Genomic DNA, 17,046 nt, shown 5'->3' on the forward strand with positions numbered 1-17,046 from the left:
GATAAATAGAAAGAGATGCTTGCCAGGTTTGAGTACCATCCATCACCACTGGGGTGCTACTGGACGAGTTCCTTACCCTCGAGTGCACATTGGGAAATTTAGTAATATTATTCTTCTTTAAGGCTAAGAGGAAAAGGAGACAAAAACGGATGTTAAAATAAAGTAGAGGCGACTGGACAGAGGTCAATCCAAAAGGCGCACACCACAAAACATCACACCAAGCCAAAGCTGCCCACTGGACAGAGCTCACAGGGCAAAGGTGCAGGGTCAGGCAGGATCATTACCAGCTGTATGAAGGAGCACTAAAGACTAAACACAGAGCATAAGCATTCACCGAGCAAACCAAAGCAGAATCGCTTTAACTGTCTCAAATGCCCAAGCTGCTTTGCACATTGACCTCCAGCAACACACTAGAAAGCAAACACCCAACTACGCATGACGATATCTGAGAGGGAAAAAAAAGCAAACACCAAACACTAAATATTTGTGAGTATGGAGAATGCATATCTTGCAGTCTTTAAAGATTAGTGTTGGCTACAAGTTCAGTGAGCATGCAGGCAGCCAGGGGTGCAGTGTATTAAGATGGAAGTGGAGAACTGGTCACAGAACAAACAAATGAGCAAGAGAAGCAAGTCATCTGTTTTAAAAAGCAGCAAACAATGAACTTTCTTCATGTTTCATGCTTCATGCAATGGGTCAGTAAGGCAAGACACCACCAGCACAATGGATCACATTGGCCCTACTGATAATTCTACACTACAAATACATTTGCACAAATAATGAATGTTTACCAAGATCTAAGATGTTCAATCCTAATTCAACTGTGCAGGATATTAGAGGACATTTCATAATATACTTTTATATTTATATATATATATCCATTCATCCATTATCTGTAACCCTTATCCAGTTCAGGGTCGTGGTGGGTCCAGAGCCTACCTGGAATCATTGGGCGCAAGGCGGGAATACACCCTGAAGGGGGTGCCAGTCCTTCACAGGGCAACACACACTCAGACACTCACACCTACGGACACTTTTGAGTCACCAATCCACCTACCAACGTGTGTTTTTGGACTGTGGGAGGAAACCGGAGCACCCGGAGGAAACCCACACAGACACAGAGAGAACACACCAAACTCCTCACAGACAGTCACCCGGGGCTGGTATTGAACCCACAACCTCCAGGTCCCTGGAGCTGTGTGATTGCGACACTACCTGCTGCGCCACTGTGGCACAGATTTCTAATCCAATAATAAAACAATAAGATTTAAATTTACTTTTTCTATAGTGTGAATTCACAATAATATTTATGTTTTAAGTGTAGAACTAATTTCAACGTGCAAATCATTGTGTATTTTCAATGGTAAAATCTTATTAGTATACCTTTGCAAAACATCAAATACCAAAGAAATGGTTAACAACAGACTTAACTGGTTAAGGTTCACTGTTCTGTCTAATAATGTACCCAATAACCTGTGGTGTCTCGTCTTAACACGACCTCAACAGAGCCGGCTGGGACACAATCCACACTCGTGGAGAAAGACCATCAGAAGTGAACAGCAAAGCGAGTGAATGAAAGGACTGAAGGAAGAAGCCAACTTCATGCAAACAATAAAAAAAAAAAACATCAGCAATAATATCATACATGAATATTACCATGAGCAGACGAATGTTCAAGTAAGTCACAGAGGCACAAACAAAGCCAGTAATGTCTTCATTCATTTAAACCCAGTTTTAAAATTTGAACAGAGCAGAGCTGTGTTTTTGTGGTTGGCACAGCAGGAGGCGCTCTAAGTGTACAGACTCCACACAGTTTGGAGTTGAGCTTCTCCTCAGTGTGTAATAACCGCAAATAAAAAAATGCGATTCTAAAGGTCAGAGACAGCTGTTCTAGCACTGAGATGTCTACGGGAAACTCTGGAGATTTCAGAAGCCAATTTACAACCCAGCTCTTACTCTCTGGACTCTTCAGAAGTACGGCTGTGTTTCTGCAGCATCATTGGCTCACTGTGACATTACATTTGCTCTGATTGGTGCTGGTTATTTTACACAGATGGTTATGGATCCTTGATAACACACTCCATGCAGAGGAAATGGTGATGACATCATTCTCTCACCTCCCAACAAACCCTCTTCATGCAGGGATTTTTAGGGGGGGAGGGTGATATGGACACAACCTCATGACATCACACACGTACACATATATGCTTGGACCATATCCAAAGCAGTGAGTGAGTGAGTGAGTGAGTGAGTGACCCTCAAAGAAAAGAAAAAAAAAGTCTCATTCCCACCCAAACCACCCCCCAAATGTGCAAAGATGAGGTGTGAAGGGGTGCACACGGTGAATGTAGAAATGGAAAAAAGGAAAGAGAGATAGAGAGCACGCTCTTTCCAGCAACCTGTAATAGAGAGGCTAAACTTTAATAATGGAGCTCCTCATTGAAGAAGCGCGAGCCCCGTTTGGCCGTGCGCGCGGTAAAGGGCACAGTCTTCAGCACTGCATCCAGATAAAACACCCACCCAAACACACACACACACACACACACACACATAGACAAAACACAAACACAGTTAACCAGCCAGCACAGCAGCTAGCACGTTAGCATAGCTACTGCATCTAGAGCAGCACAGTAAACTCTGTCTAATGCGTTATTAGTAGGGGTGGGAAAAATAATGCTGAACACAATTCTCTCAAAAAATTCTGGGTTTAGATTTAGTGCTGTTTGGTTGTTAGACCTATAGACCTGGTAGCAATAGACCTATAGGGACACTGGCCAAAATGAAAAAATCTACACAGCTGTTGTCCACTCGCCTCCAACAGTGGTGTCACAAAAATATCCAAGGCAAAAAAAAGGCATCTTGAAGGTTGGAGGAACCTAAGAAAAACTACAACTGTTTCATGGTGGATACCTGAGGGAGGGCTGTTTGAATGGTGAAAGACATCCTTAATGCATCTGCCCTATAGATTTATTAGTCAAAAAATTCTAATAGTGTTTAAGATTATACTCCAGTGTGTGCCTTCCACTGAGCTGGGCGTAGGACTATCTTATAATATACATAAAAATAAATCACGTGGGCTTTAAAAAATAAAATTAAGATGCTAAGAATTCCCACCCCTAATTATTAGCATCCTACTGTTGGCTTTGGCTGATCCTAAGGCAAACACTAATCCCAATGTGAGAGAGCAATATAAAAGCTTATTGCAGCCAGCATTCCACTTCTATTCATCATATGCTCAAGCTTGTCAGGTCAAGCATGCTTTTGTTGCATTACTGATCTGCTGTGTGCTATAGCACCTCAACCAAACATGACTAAAGCAGTGTAACACAAGACCTCCCTAGGGATCAGGTCAGAAACTGCACTTTCTTTGTACTTAGAAGCAAAAAGTTGTTTCTCAATAAAGCGGAACAATTAAAGGCAGTTGAGGAAATTAGTGTGCTGTTTTATAACAATAATTGACAATACATAATACATATATTCCTTAACTTATAGATTGGATTAGAGATAAAAGTAAATAATTTTTGTTCTTAACCTAAAAGCTTTAGCCCAGTTACTTGTGGCTCAACACTGGTTAGTGCTTTGTTAGTCATTTTCACGATTTTAAAGCATGATTTCCGCATGCACATTGGTCTAAAGCATTTCAGTCAATCCCAGCAAGATCCTTTAATGCCAGACGACTGGAGGACAGTGTGTTTGTATGTCTGTGTATCAAGGCATACAGAATTTCACAGGTTTATTTAATAGTGTATATATGAATATACAGAAGGAGGGTGTGTGTGTGTGTGTGTGTGTTACCCGTGATAATGTCCTCAATGGCTCCATCCTTTCCCTCATAAACATGTCGACTGTCCTTCACCTGCTTCTTCCGCAGTTCAGCTATCAACTCCTGTTGTTGCCGTTTGTTCTTATGAGAGGGAGACTACAAACAAAAACAAAAGAGCTCTGGGTCACAGCGTAACATGAAATCCTGAGCAAAACTCTTCTCTGTTGTTTGCATGTAATGACAGTGAACTGTAGAAATTCTTTATATTGTATACACAGCATCAGTACGCCAGAGTTTATAAACACAGAGTTAAGGTGGTGCTTAACTTAAGGGTTTTATGTTGAATGTATAATCATAAAATAGGCAGTTTGGTTATGTTTCTAACGCTAAATGCTAAATCAAGAGCTTTAGGGCAGGTGAGCTGATTCTATAAGTATAGTGATACAGATTGGTTGGTGACGTAACTAAAAATAAAGAAAACTTCAGTTAGCTATTTAGTTTGTCTATTTGAAAACTGAATGCAACTCTGGAACTAATAAGTGAACAATGCAAAAATAGAACTTGAAGTTTAGTTTTGACAGAAGTTTCCATGAAAAGTGGCAAATGAAGCAATCTCAATAGAGACTAAGGAGTGTATTTTTAAAAGGATACATACTCCAGAACTCTAATGAAATAGTTTAGCGATACGTGTATGAAGTATGTTTCACCTTTTGATCTTCCTGCTCCATCATGGCCTCCTGTTCCAGCAGCTTTTCCATTAACATCTGCTCCTGCCTCTTTTTCTGTTCATTTTCCTCTTCTGCTTGCTAAAATAAAGAGAATGCACAGATAGAGTTTTAATAATATGTATTTGGTATATGATTGCAGTGGTCTGGGTGATGAGTGACTGCATTACCCTGTATGCCTTCACAAAGCGCACAAACACAGGGAAGAACACTGATGGAGGTGTGGTTTTGGAGCTCTCTCCAAAGAACTTCACCGCCTCATCAAAGGCATCCTAAAGAGAAAGGGCAGCAGAGTATATGAACAGAAAAACTCAACAAACACTAAACAGCTACATCAACAAACTGCTTGGCTCTGTCAGACTTGCCCAGTGTTACCTACATAAGGGTAAAATAGTTAAATAAATGTGAATCGACAGAGTAATTAGAAGTACCTGTGCAATCTTGGCATCATCTTGAAGTTTTTTGAGCTTGCTCTCATTGTGCTGTATGAAGTCTTTCAGGAGTGTATTGTGGCCATGCATACTGTATTCTCTCCTAGTCAAATCCATCCCTCGCTGAAGCTCTTTTACATCCAGCAACACATTCTCCAGAGAGACTATGAAAAAGACACAGACAGACAGTCTCAAAACAAAGGGCAAACTCAAACATATAATTCAGCATGATTAGACATCTCAAATCCTTTGCATGAGCTTTTTCTTAAAATGATAAACATAAGTTGACTCAAACTCTAACTAGATCTGACAAAAAAAGACCATATACATGTTCACTGTACCTGCGGCAGCTTTCTCCACATAATGGAGTTCATTATAGAAGAATGACACCTGTTCGTATTTCTCCTTTACTACATTGGCAATGTAGTGCAGCAGGGTAATCTTCCGGTCTGTGGATTTAGTGTCTAATAACTGGAAAACACAAAATGAAGTCTGAAATCTGATACAAGTATTTTATGAGTGTAAAGAAAAGTAAAAGAACCTTACCAAGTCTAAACTCTGGAGTTTGAAGCCGTACACAGCCCCTCTTTTACTGCTGTTCATGTAGTTCCCAAGAGCTAAAATAATCTGAGAGAAGAACTTTCAATAAATACTTTACACTGTTTTAAACAAGTGTAATGCAAACAAAACACCACTGTAATTACCAACCTCCAGGATTTTCTTAAGTTTTTGAGAAGACTTGATGGACACAGATGCAGCAATGATTGCATGCAGTTGCTATTGTATCAAAAAAAAAAGAAAAAGACAATATTAAACATAGTAGCTTTTAAAAAACACTTATAAACATATATATATATATATATATATATAAAAAAAATAAGGTGAAAAACATTAAAAATCTACTGGAATCAAACCTGATTACTAGCTTGAGATGTTAAACATGTTAAACATACCGGTGTAAGCATCTGAATACTCTCGCAGAAGTTGCCCACAAAGGCCATAATGGTCATCTTCTGCATGAGGCGCTCAATCTTGCTGAACTGCATCATGAAGCGGTCTTCATCTGTGAGGCTCTCCAGTGGCTTCCTTTCTTTTTCATACTGACGCAACACCTTCACTTCCCCCTCTGTCGGGATGAAGCGCATCAAACACTCCACAAAGTCCACTGGCAACGTCCTCAAATCAAACCTGAGAGAAACAAGAGAAACACTTCAAGTATATTGTATACTATCATGCTGTTGCTGAAAATGTTACAGTGAAGTGGATAAAGGCTGTACAAGGCAGACTATGATTCAATTATCAGCTTGGGCAGGAAAACCCTGCTATACCAATAATACCAATGGCACGACTCTTTACTCTGCATTAAAATTAGTACAAGTAAAAGTAAAAGCAAGGCCATATATGTAATGGTAAAAGTCAGTTATTATAGTCTCCCTCATTAAAGTTTCCAATCTTATATGATATTTAGTATCATAGTAGTAAATGCAAAAAACTGGCAGTGGCAGATGTTGAGGTATATAAAATTAGAAAAAAAAGATTATCTCGGCCACAGTAAGCACACGAAAAAACACTGCTAGTATAGTTTGTTTATGACGGAGTTTCAGACAGAGGGTGACAATAAGTTTGTATGTATTTGTTAAGGATTTGGACATTAGGATATACATTTAACAAACTGGAAAAGACACAAAAAAAGAACAGAAGTAAAGACTTACAAACTAACTCATGTCATTTTTTTTGCAGGAGAACTCCAGGAGTAAACAAACAAAAATTAATCACCCTCTAGTCACCCTCAGATTTACATATAGCTTACATCTGAATGGCTTTGCAGATCTCCTCTGGAGTCTTGCCCACTTTCCGGAGTGTGATGGCCAGGTTTTTGGCCCGGTTAGAATCCAGCAGGGACACTTTATTTGGGCCTCTCTGGCTTGTCTTCTGCTTGCTGGATGTGACATCGATAGCAGGGCCCTGAGCTCTTGTCTTAAACATCTCTTCAAACTCATCGACATTCAGATCCTGGTGAAGATAAGAATAATTTGGAGCACTTAAGATTTTTAGGATGATAATACTAAAGATGGACAGGGAAGCTTGTGTATTAGCTGCAGCACTGTTTTAAATCTGATTTGTAAACACATTTTCAACTAGAATAAAGAGAAAATATTACCAAATACTTTGCCATAGGTCGACAGTGAAACACCCAAATAAACAGAAGTTTATGTCCTTTGAGTCAATTTGAAGCCTCTTACCTCTAGTATCCTCTCATCATCTATTTCATTGAAGACGGTGCCGTTGATCTGATTGGGCTTCAGTGCCACCCAATTAAACACTGGCATGCGGAACTTGGTTTTGATTGGCTTCTTAATTTTCACGGCTATGACACAAAAAACATATGTTGGAACATACAAAAGATAAATGCAGTGATTATCAGAAGCTCATGAACCGAATGCATAAGTGGTGATTTGACTGGTGGGAGACAACTTAAGGTGCAGGGGAACGATGGCTAAATATAGGAGAAGGGAAAGGCTTCTTTATTGACACTACCCCAAGTCCCTTGTTAATGATGAGAAAACAGAGACTTACGCAGTTTATTTTTTTGTCTACGGCTTCCAATCATAGTGAACTGACAGTGTGCAAATGACAATGATTAATTTTCTCAACACTACAGCATGTGATGATTCTGTTAGGATTTAACCAAACAGTTTCAGTTTGAGGGAGACTGACCTTGCTATAAGAGCACTCTCTTAGATTTTACTAAGCACATATTATTCAGCTAATAATTATACTATTAGGGATCAATAGGAAATTAAAAGCAATTAAAGTTGGGACAAGAAATCATTCTTAATTTGTTATGGCTACTGTAGACTAAATGGCATGAGTAAATGTAGTATTTAACATGGACAGTCATTTTAGCCTGAGGTATGGGGAGAATTAAACAGCGTGGGAATTTCAGGCTGCTTCCTCCAAGTGCCCTGCAGGTTTATCAGTTGTGATATTGTGGCCATGCTGTGGCTGGGAAAGAGGGTTTGAAGTGTGAAGCAGGCTGCATTCTTGCGTTTGCGCAAGTCTTCTTATATCTGATAACAAGTCACCTGTAGTGGCATGCCACCGTGTTTTAGCATGCATTAAAACACAACACTCAAAACACAGACACTGGTGCTATGAAACTTGGAAATGGCATTTTAAGTTTTATCTGATCCATTGGGAAACAAAAAAAAAATCAAGAGGTGACATCGGACCCTGGGTTGGTGAACATATAAATGCTATAAGGGCAGACACATCCTTTAGAACATGAGAGTCAAAGAACGACTGTTTAGAAGGTCTTGAATTGGACTTGATTCCAATGTGGTTGGATCTGCTTGTGGAGCACACACTTTTACTGTAGTGTCATGGATTTCAACTGCAATGGACAAGTGCAGGAATAAAGGCTTTTTGTCTGATGGAACATGTGGTTTCATATTCTGGCACATGTGTCCTGTCATTTGCTGAACTATGCAAAGTGAGGTCTAGAAAATGTTCCTTTCAGGTTTTGAACAGCCTGAATAATTGAAGGAAAACTCTTGCAACACAGCATCCAATTTCAAGCTTGGCTTGAGAAGGAACAATCAACGTAAACTGGGTTAGAGATTCAGGCTTTACAGACTCAATGGAGATCTGTTTGCCTTTGGAACTAAAAATACCATCTCTACAAGTTCCACATTCAAAGACAAAAACTGACAAAACATTCAGAACACAGCAAACCTACAGAACAGTTTGATGGGTCCCTCTATGTTGGCACAAAAGAAACAATCAAAGAGAAAAATCATTAACAACAGCAGTAAATTAGCCTCAGTTTTCCTGGGCATGATCTGCCTTTTTCCATTACGTAAAGAGAACACAGTCTTTCATCTTTGACCCATCTTGTTTAGCTGAGAATAAAAGAGTACTGGTTTCATATGGACTATGGAAATGCTTTGTGTGAAAGCTTACTTAGTAAACTGTAGACTAATGCAAACCTGGACAGCTTCAGATGAAAAAACAATAGTAAGAAATAAAAAGGTAATGAAACAAGACAGAGAATGTGCCTAGGTCAATCATGACTATTCTGAAACATATGAAAACGGAACAGCAACAGCAGTCACACTCCCTGCCTTGTACCTGTTTCATCATGTTGTGCTACTCAACGGCCCAAAAACAATACATTTATGGTGTTACAGCCAGACTGATATTGCATTACTTTCTTATGAGTACTATGGCATAAGCACGTACTCTACCACAGCAAACATTAAGGATTGTGACTGTTTACAGTTGAGGCCAAACTTTTAAAAATGTTCAACTCTACATTGTGTCCTCATACATGTAGTTGAGTGTAGGAGTTCAGAAAGTTGTTGGAACTACATATGTATGTATGTAGTTAATTATAATCACAAGAATAATATCATGTATCACTTCAAATTATAAGCTAAAAGACTAAAATATTTTTGGTTTATTTAATGGTTATATACAAACACATCTGTAAAGGCATTGGTAATGCTGAATGGTATATACAGGTTTTGGAACAGGTCTTTTTTGGGAAATCCCATATCCACAAGCTCAATCCACATTCTGCATTGGTTACAACGGCACGTCTCCTTAGTAAAAGAGTCCAGGTACTAAACTAGTCCAGATCTGTCACCCACTAAAAACAACTGGTGCATAACTGAGAAACATTAAGGGAGACCTTGCGGTGTTGAGCAGGAGAAACCCTATAAGAAGCAAGAAGTAAAAAACATTTCACTTTCAAAACTATGGCAGTTGATCTCCTAAGCTCCCAAACATTTACAGGATGTTGTTAAATGAAGAGGTGATGCAACGGAGTGGTAAACATGCCCCTGTCCCAAACATTTTATGGAATGTGTTGGCATCAAATTCAAAATGAGCAAATATTTAAATAATGAAAAGAAAAAAAATGTAAATGTTGTCTTTGTACTATTTTCAATTAAATATAGGTTTATAGATTTGTAAAAAGACTTGCCAAAATGGTCACAAGATATGGTCACAAGCACCATGAGTATCAATTTTAACCTCAATTGTATTAGCACTTAATAAGACCGATCTCATCAGCCAGGAAAGAGGAATTAGTCCTGCACTAATCATGAGTGGCATTTCTTTCTTGGAAAATCTATTTTGGTTTTAGGCTAAAAGTATTAGAAAGCTTACATGCATCATGTTAGAAAAAAGCCTTTTCTCACTGAATCATTCGTAATCGTTCTATATTGTTTTAGTCTGTGTAAGGAATCCAGGTCTCCCAGTCTTCTTATTAAGGTAAGACAGACAGATGGCAAAAGCTGTGTGACTCTGGCTCCAACAGTGAGTGAGTCAACCAGGACTGCCTGAACTGGCTGGGAAGCTAAACAGTACTAAGGCTCAGTGAGTAAACAGTCTCAGACTGATTATTATCACCCTCCACTGAGCGGACAAAGGAGGATCCGGCTCTTTCAGCTTTTTACACACAAATAGACGTAGCTAAATACTGCAGTCTGACTGCAGAGTATGGAAGCATTTTAATGACAAAAGGTTCGTTAAAGAAAAAAGTTTGTATATAAATAATATAATAAATATTCTTACTGAATTATAAATGGCTTACATTTTTGTGTGCAATTTAAGCAGTTTGCATTTTGTAACTGTGGAGAAATACAATAAAAACCTATTTAATAACCCAGATTCAATCCCAAAACATTCAGTTTAAAAAAATCACCTTTATTATTCAGTGGATATTATTTCAGTCTCATACTTTCACTTTGGGATTTCAGCACTCTTAAATTCAGTATAGGACCCAGAAACCAGAGGAGCAGATCACAGAGCGCCCAAAAGAGAGTATTTCGTCAGACACTGGATTTTTTCACCAACTTCTCCAACCATTTTTGTTTAAGAAATGCATGAATGTGAAGAACCTTTTTAAAGGATTAGAAATCCATCACTCTACCAATTTAAACACATCATTAAAAATGGTTCTTTATGGAACCAAAAGTGGTTCTTCTATGGCATTGCTCAAAGAACCTTTTGTAGCACCTTTATTTTTAAGAGTGTAGCGCAAGTGTACCATGTTTAATCTGAAGCGAAACGCTCCAGTATAAGGAGTCTTACCTGCAAGTCCTGAGTTAAAGATGACTGTAGGAGACCCACAGCCTGGCAGAGGAGGCGCCATTGGGGGAGGGGGTGGGGGCACAGGGGCAAACATTTCTGCAGCAGGACCAGGAAGAGGAGGGGGAGGAGGGGGAGGTGGAGGTGGAGGGGGTAGCACGGGTACAGCCGATGGACCGTTTGGTACTGGAAGAGTGAACAAGAACAGCGTGAATCCGAAGAACAAAAAAAGAAATAGAGAAAATGAGCAAAGAAAAACAGTACAATGATCCAGAACATAGAGCAGTCTAGAAAAGAGTAAGAAATAGAGAAAAGAAAAAACAACATAATAGCAATAAAAAGAGAACAAGAAGAAAGACACATGCTATTATAGTCTGCTAAAGGGTACTTCTCCAATTTAATCCATAAACTACAAATATAAATCCTATTTACTGCATTTACTCCTTTTTCTGTTTAGCTCACTGTTATCATAGTCATATATAAGCCTGTAAAACACTTCCAAACCCAAATTAAAAATTACTATACTATATCAGAGGCTAACCCGGGATTAATCATTTATCAGTTATTAAATGTATAGTTATTTTACAAGTACAGACATGTCTAAATAACTCACTAGATGAAGGCATGGGTGGTGGTGGGGGTGGAGGCGGGGGTGGTGGCATGATCATGTCAGAACCTTCCCCATTACTAGGCCCTAAAAGATCAATTGTGGCACACATTGGCACTCCCCCAGTGCCTTCCATTCCTGCAAATATGCCATTAGCAGGTGGCGCTGGGGCCAGGATAGAAATATCTCCATCTCCTTTCTTCTGTATTTTGATAGTTCCTTGCTTCTCCAGTTCATGGATCTTTTTCTCAAGATTGCACTGTCTTTGAATAGCCTCATCCTTCTCCTTCACCATCCTTTTTAAGGTGCTAAGCTGTGAGTTAGCATCCTTGTAAACTTCCTATATGATAAAAAAAAGGATTTGTTTTTTTGGGTAAATATAATTGAAAGAAATCATGTATTTCAGCATGTACACACTTTTTATCCAAAGGCTAAGACATTCAAAAAAAGCTTATTTTCTTTAGCCTATTGAGGCAATCGCAGGATAAATTAAGTTTAAACCAGTGGGGAAATCTCTCACCCGTATAGAATCAAGATCCTTGTTCCTCTGCATAAGCTGTTTCTCCAGTTCTACAATCTTCGCCATAGCTTCGTTTTCTGTGTCCTGCAACTTCTCCGTCATCTACAGAGTTTCACACAAACACAAAAAAAAGATAAATAAATAAATAATGATAAAAAAAACAGATACGACTTTGTATGTATCTGAAGAAAATTTAGATTTTTTTTTAAATATTTGAATATATTACTAATGAAGTAATCCAGAGACGAATCTTGGAAAACTAAACTAAAATTTCAGAGATGAATCGTGGAAAATTACACTCAACAGTTAGTGGTGATAATATAGAACTGTAAAACCCAGCTGATTTTATAAATGTTGTCCATTTTCTCTAAATGTATTGCAGATTGAAAGAGGGTTAAAATGTGGGTGCAGCTGTCTGCAGGTGTCATATCATGTGCCACTTGTTTAAACTAAATGAAAGTCTAAATTGTGCTAATGAGTTTGGATGCATTATTTGGAATGAGCAAAAGCATAATTCAGTTCTGCCCCAGGGTGACATCAGAGTACCCTGACTGTTATCTACACATTCTGTTGGCAAGCACAACATTGGAAAATTCTGGTGAACTTCACAAACATTACTCAAGAAGGCGAGTATATTTAATGTTTAATTAAGACTTGTTTTCAAAGGGTTTGGCTTCAGTGAAGTGTGACATATATCTAAACAGTTCTCTTACATGAGATATATTCTCCTCCAGCTCCTCCACTCGCTCCAGTGCTGCATTCTTCGTCTCAGCATCTTCCAACAGAGCTCCCACATCAAACACGTTATCCAAGTATGCCTGGATCTGCACTTGTAACTTATCACTCTCAGTGTGCTTTAGTTTCTACTCAAAGAGAGAGAAAGTAAACAAAACGCTTTTCCTCAAAACTCTAGGGGGGAAATTTTATTTATCACACACTAAAATTAATATTTTACAATATTAACTTATTCCCTGCAAAAAACAGCTTCATAAGTCCTTTTATATTACTTTGTGAATGCATACTCACATCCAAGTACTCGTCCAGACACAGTTTAGTGAAGTCATACTGTAGGTGCACTCTGAAGTTCATATCTTCTACTGAATGAACTACAATGTTGATGAACTGCATACATGCCACCTGAAAGGTAACAGATATTTAGTTTTAAGATTTAGGATAGTAAATTTCCTTGTTTATTTGGAATCTATATAAAATTTAGAACTGCTACAAATATTTTTGTTTTACCAGAAATACAGGACCATGCCTTTTTTAAGGGCACAAAGACAAGCTTGGTTTTATTTAGAGAAATTTAACATTAGCTGTCTGTAAGCATGGGGTAAAAACATACAAATCCTCTCAACACTCAGCAAAGTAGGGGTCATCAGTATTGCAGAAATATCTAATATACAGATTTTGGCCTAGAACCAAAGTTCAACTGTGCTTGTGGTTTGCTTCCATAACTAAAGCCTCATAGTTGTTCAGCATCTACTTGGCAACATGTTAACACTGACTTGTAATTTTAACAAGAACTAAAAACACACAGGCCCGATCCACCTCAGCTTCTCATCCTTTATTTGCACCAACCATCCTTAGTCACTTCAGCAGAACATACTTATGAAGTTAAGATTGTTAAGGAATTGTTGTGAGCTGGCTGAGATGGCTCTTATACCTTCATAGTAATGAAAAAATTGACTTTTAGTCACAAAATTCACACCAGGCTTAAACACCGTAAAGTAATACTCACACAATTATTAACTAGATAAGAGCTGGATAAATACCATAAAGTCAATGTTATTGTCCTCATTCTTGAAGTATTCCATCAGCCTCTCAAATCTTTGATTTTCTGAACAAACCTGCAAAACAATGGCAATAATTATATGACTAAAACCTTAAGAATGACTTTAATTACAGATAATTCATTCATTCATTATCTGTAACCCTTATCCAATTCAGGGTCACGGTGGGTCCAGAGCCTACCTGGAATCATTGTGCGCAAGGCGGGATTACACCCTGGAGGCGGCGCCAGTCCTTCACAGGGCAACACAGACACTCACACTTTTGTGTCGCCAATCCACCTACCAACGTGTGTTTTTGGATTGTGGGAGGAAACCGGAGCATGCGGAGGAAACCCACGCGGACACGGGGAGAACACACCAACTCCTCACAGACAGTCACCCGGAGCGGGAATCGAACCCACAACCTCCAGGTCCCTGGAGCTGTGTGACTGCGACACTACCTGCGCCACCGTGCCGCCCATTACAGGTAATACGAAATGAAATATCTAGTGACCCTGAAAAGGTCTGGGAAAAAGAGAAATGATTCAAAATGCTTCAAAATAGAATGTGATAATTTGAGGAAAAAAATAATTAAATTGATATATTTTGTATCTTACATCTTGGATAACTTTAAACAAATTTAAATTAAATACAATTATTTTAAAATTCATATAATTTAATATTTTCTTTTAGCAAATATATACTTCTCCAGTGAAAATCACACTTTTGACCTTGTCAACATGTCCATGCTGGTTTATTATTTTAATAGGCTGTACGTATCATGAGAGAAACAGGAGTTAATTCTATAGCTGGGGATTTCGGGTTTGGAAACTGTAATGTTCCAAAGATAGTGTCATTATGTTACGATCAAACTGAACACAAACAAAAAAGGAAACTACTACTTAAAGCCAAAATACACACAAACACAAACACAGACCAAGCTGGAGTCAAAGTTGCTTGACTCATAGCTCTAGGCTCTTTTCAAAAAGATGTGACAGGCTTTTCACTGCTGTAGTCTGTAGAAATGGATGTTTGAAAATTTAAGGTTTGAAAAAGTTAAGATATGAGCTGTTTAAATGGGATGTCTATAATTGTAAGGAAACACTGTTCACTTTGGTTTGTTTATATTTAGAAGCTCCATGTCTTTTAAAGTGGAACAGTTTGTATGTGACTGAAGCTTATATTCATGGTTTGAACTACTACAGAAACTCATTTGTAACTTGAGTTGTTTTGTTTTGTAGGACTTTCAGTAATGCACTTAGCCATCTCCTGAATTCGGAGACATCGCTACTTTAAGAAATATAAAACAGCACCTATGGAGCAAGAATATAGCAATAACAATCTTGGTGCTTTTCACATTTATTTATCATTTTATTTATTTATTTATTTATTTACTTATTTTTACCTATTTACAGACACTAGGGCTTCATAAACACATTAGACTGGTTTTGACTGCATAGTTGGCAAATGGTGTGAAAATCTCCTCAGAATTTTATATAGTGTTTTTTGATTAAAATCATAAACATCTTGGAGAGATTACTGGAAATATATACCTCTTTAAAATTGTCAAAAGCAGAGAGGATGATTTCATGCCCCCCTCTCACCAAACACACAGCAGCCAGCAGTTCCAACACAAGAGCCTTAGTCCTGTGGCAAACACAAATGAACATAATATATCAGGGCTACATACAAGAGTATTATCTACTAAACTATATTTCCAGAGAGGGAAACCTAAAATACTGAATATTGAAGGTATTCAGCCAATTTTTTAATATACTGTTATGTACAATATTTCATGAACTGTTTATTGTACTCCAAAGAGCAGGACATTCAGAAAACCCTGGGATGCTGCACAACAATGATATAAATGTTATATGTCTAGGGCCAGTTTCTACATTTTATGAATATTTATGTATCAGTAACGGCACTCCAAGTACAATGAAATGTTACACAAATAGAGGGGCACTAAGGTACTTAGGTGAGTGAGACACAGAGACAAACACATAAACACATACTTTTCTTTCTCTTTTTTCTCTCTCTCTCTCTGTCTGAAACACGCAGTTTCCCTCTCTCTGTATGTGTCTCTTTATAGCTTCACCACTTTCTCCATCTTTCTGTCACTGTGTTTATCATATATTCTCTCTTAGTTTGATATATTTTCTTCTCCATATTTGTCTCTTTTTTTGACTTTCTTTCCCCTCTCTCCTATTTCTATTTTCTTTCACACGTATAGACACACATGCGCACACACACACACACACACACACACACACACACACACACACACCACTAAGAAGTCTTACCTAGGATTCTTGTTGTTCAGACTTAGTGCAATTTCATTCACAGCATGTGGATGGGACATGACCATGTTGAAGCCATACTAACAAAAATAGAAATAAGGTGAAAGGTGAGAGTGAGAAAAGACATAGGGGTGCATTCAGTAAGCAAAGAAATTAATTTAATAACAAAGTTGAAATATTATGAGTCATAACCAATTTAACAGAAAAAATGCACATTCTGAGAACACACTGTGTGTGGCCTTGTGTGGTTTTATGTGTGTTTTTCACCTGGTAGTTCATGATGGCTCTTAGGCACATGATGCACACATGAACGTCGTCTTTTTTACAAACTAATCGCGAATTCTTCAGCGTTCTCCTGCTTGGCAGTGTGTTACATCTGAAGAGATTGAGGGGAGGAGAGAATAAAGGATAAATCATTCACACTGACAGGCAGGTGCAAGTTGAAAAAAAAAAAACCACACCTCTCAGCCCCTAAGGATTACAATAACAATAAAGAAACAATATTGCTAATCAAGCATTGGCAGACTGACTGTATTATAGGATGCTGACAGTGAAGAATGTAATGGGATCTTAGGTTAGAATGGTTTTCTGACACTGCAAACCCACTGCCCATAATTTAAGTTACATTCAGGACATTAAACACAGTAGTTTACAACACAACACTGTGGTAAAAAGTGTGGGTTTGCTGTTGAAGTGCTAACAGCTCTACACACATATCACTCGCACACTGCACAATAGCAACATCATTGGCATGCATGGCGGTGGTCTGCGGCCCTTTGTGAGACCAGATTGAGCTGAAGGCTTAATGTGTGAAAGAGGGGATACTAAGAAC

The 17,046-nt window shown here is 38.3% G+C and overlaps 1 protein-coding gene across 5 annotated transcripts in view; it reads right to left on the bottom strand.

Moving 5' to 3' along the window:
- Window positions 1-17,046, bottom strand: part of fmnl2a (formin-like 2a) — a 61,677-nt gene that overhangs the window by 4,088 nt on the left and 40,543 nt on the right. For 2 of the 5 annotated variants that reach the window (XM_066686977.1, XM_066686974.1), the window contains exons 7-25: window positions 16,482-16,590; window positions 16,218-16,294; window positions 15,468-15,561; window positions 13,918-13,992; window positions 13,169-13,279; window positions 12,856-13,005; window positions 12,143-12,244; window positions 11,629-11,962; window positions 11,019-11,201; window positions 7,163-7,287; window positions 6,730-6,932; window positions 5,873-6,107; window positions 5,628-5,696; window positions 5,466-5,546; window positions 5,261-5,390; window positions 4,920-5,083; window positions 4,659-4,760; window positions 4,471-4,569; window positions 3,796-3,919 (exon numbers count right to left, since the gene is read on the bottom strand). In XM_066686977.1, coding sequence (XP_066543074.1) covers window positions 3,796-3,919; window positions 4,471-4,569; window positions 4,659-4,760; window positions 4,920-5,083; window positions 5,261-5,390; window positions 5,466-5,546; window positions 5,628-5,696; window positions 5,873-6,107; window positions 6,730-6,932; window positions 7,163-7,287; window positions 11,019-11,201; window positions 11,629-11,962; window positions 12,143-12,244; window positions 12,856-13,005; window positions 13,169-13,279; window positions 13,918-13,992; window positions 15,468-15,561; window positions 16,218-16,294; window positions 16,482-16,590 — 2,567 coding nt within the window. Of the gene's footprint in view, window positions 1-23; window positions 124-2,399; window positions 2,498-3,795; window positions 3,920-4,470; window positions 4,570-4,658; window positions 4,761-4,919; window positions 5,084-5,260; window positions 5,391-5,465; window positions 5,547-5,627; window positions 5,697-5,872; window positions 6,108-6,729; window positions 6,933-7,162; window positions 7,288-8,658; window positions 8,680-11,018; window positions 11,202-11,628; window positions 11,963-12,142; window positions 12,245-12,855; window positions 13,006-13,168; window positions 13,280-13,917; window positions 13,993-15,467; window positions 15,562-16,217; window positions 16,295-16,481; window positions 16,591-17,046 lie in introns of all 5 variants that reach the window. The other 3 variants (XM_066686975.1, XM_066686976.1, XM_066686973.1) reach the window with 3 other exon arrangements.

This window comes from Hoplias malabaricus, chromosome 12, assembly GCF_029633855.1.
Source record: "Hoplias malabaricus isolate fHopMal1 chromosome 12, fHopMal1.hap1, whole genome shotgun sequence".
In the NCBI taxonomy this organism is placed as follows: domain Eukaryota; kingdom Metazoa; phylum Chordata; class Actinopteri; order Characiformes; family Erythrinidae; genus Hoplias; species Hoplias malabaricus.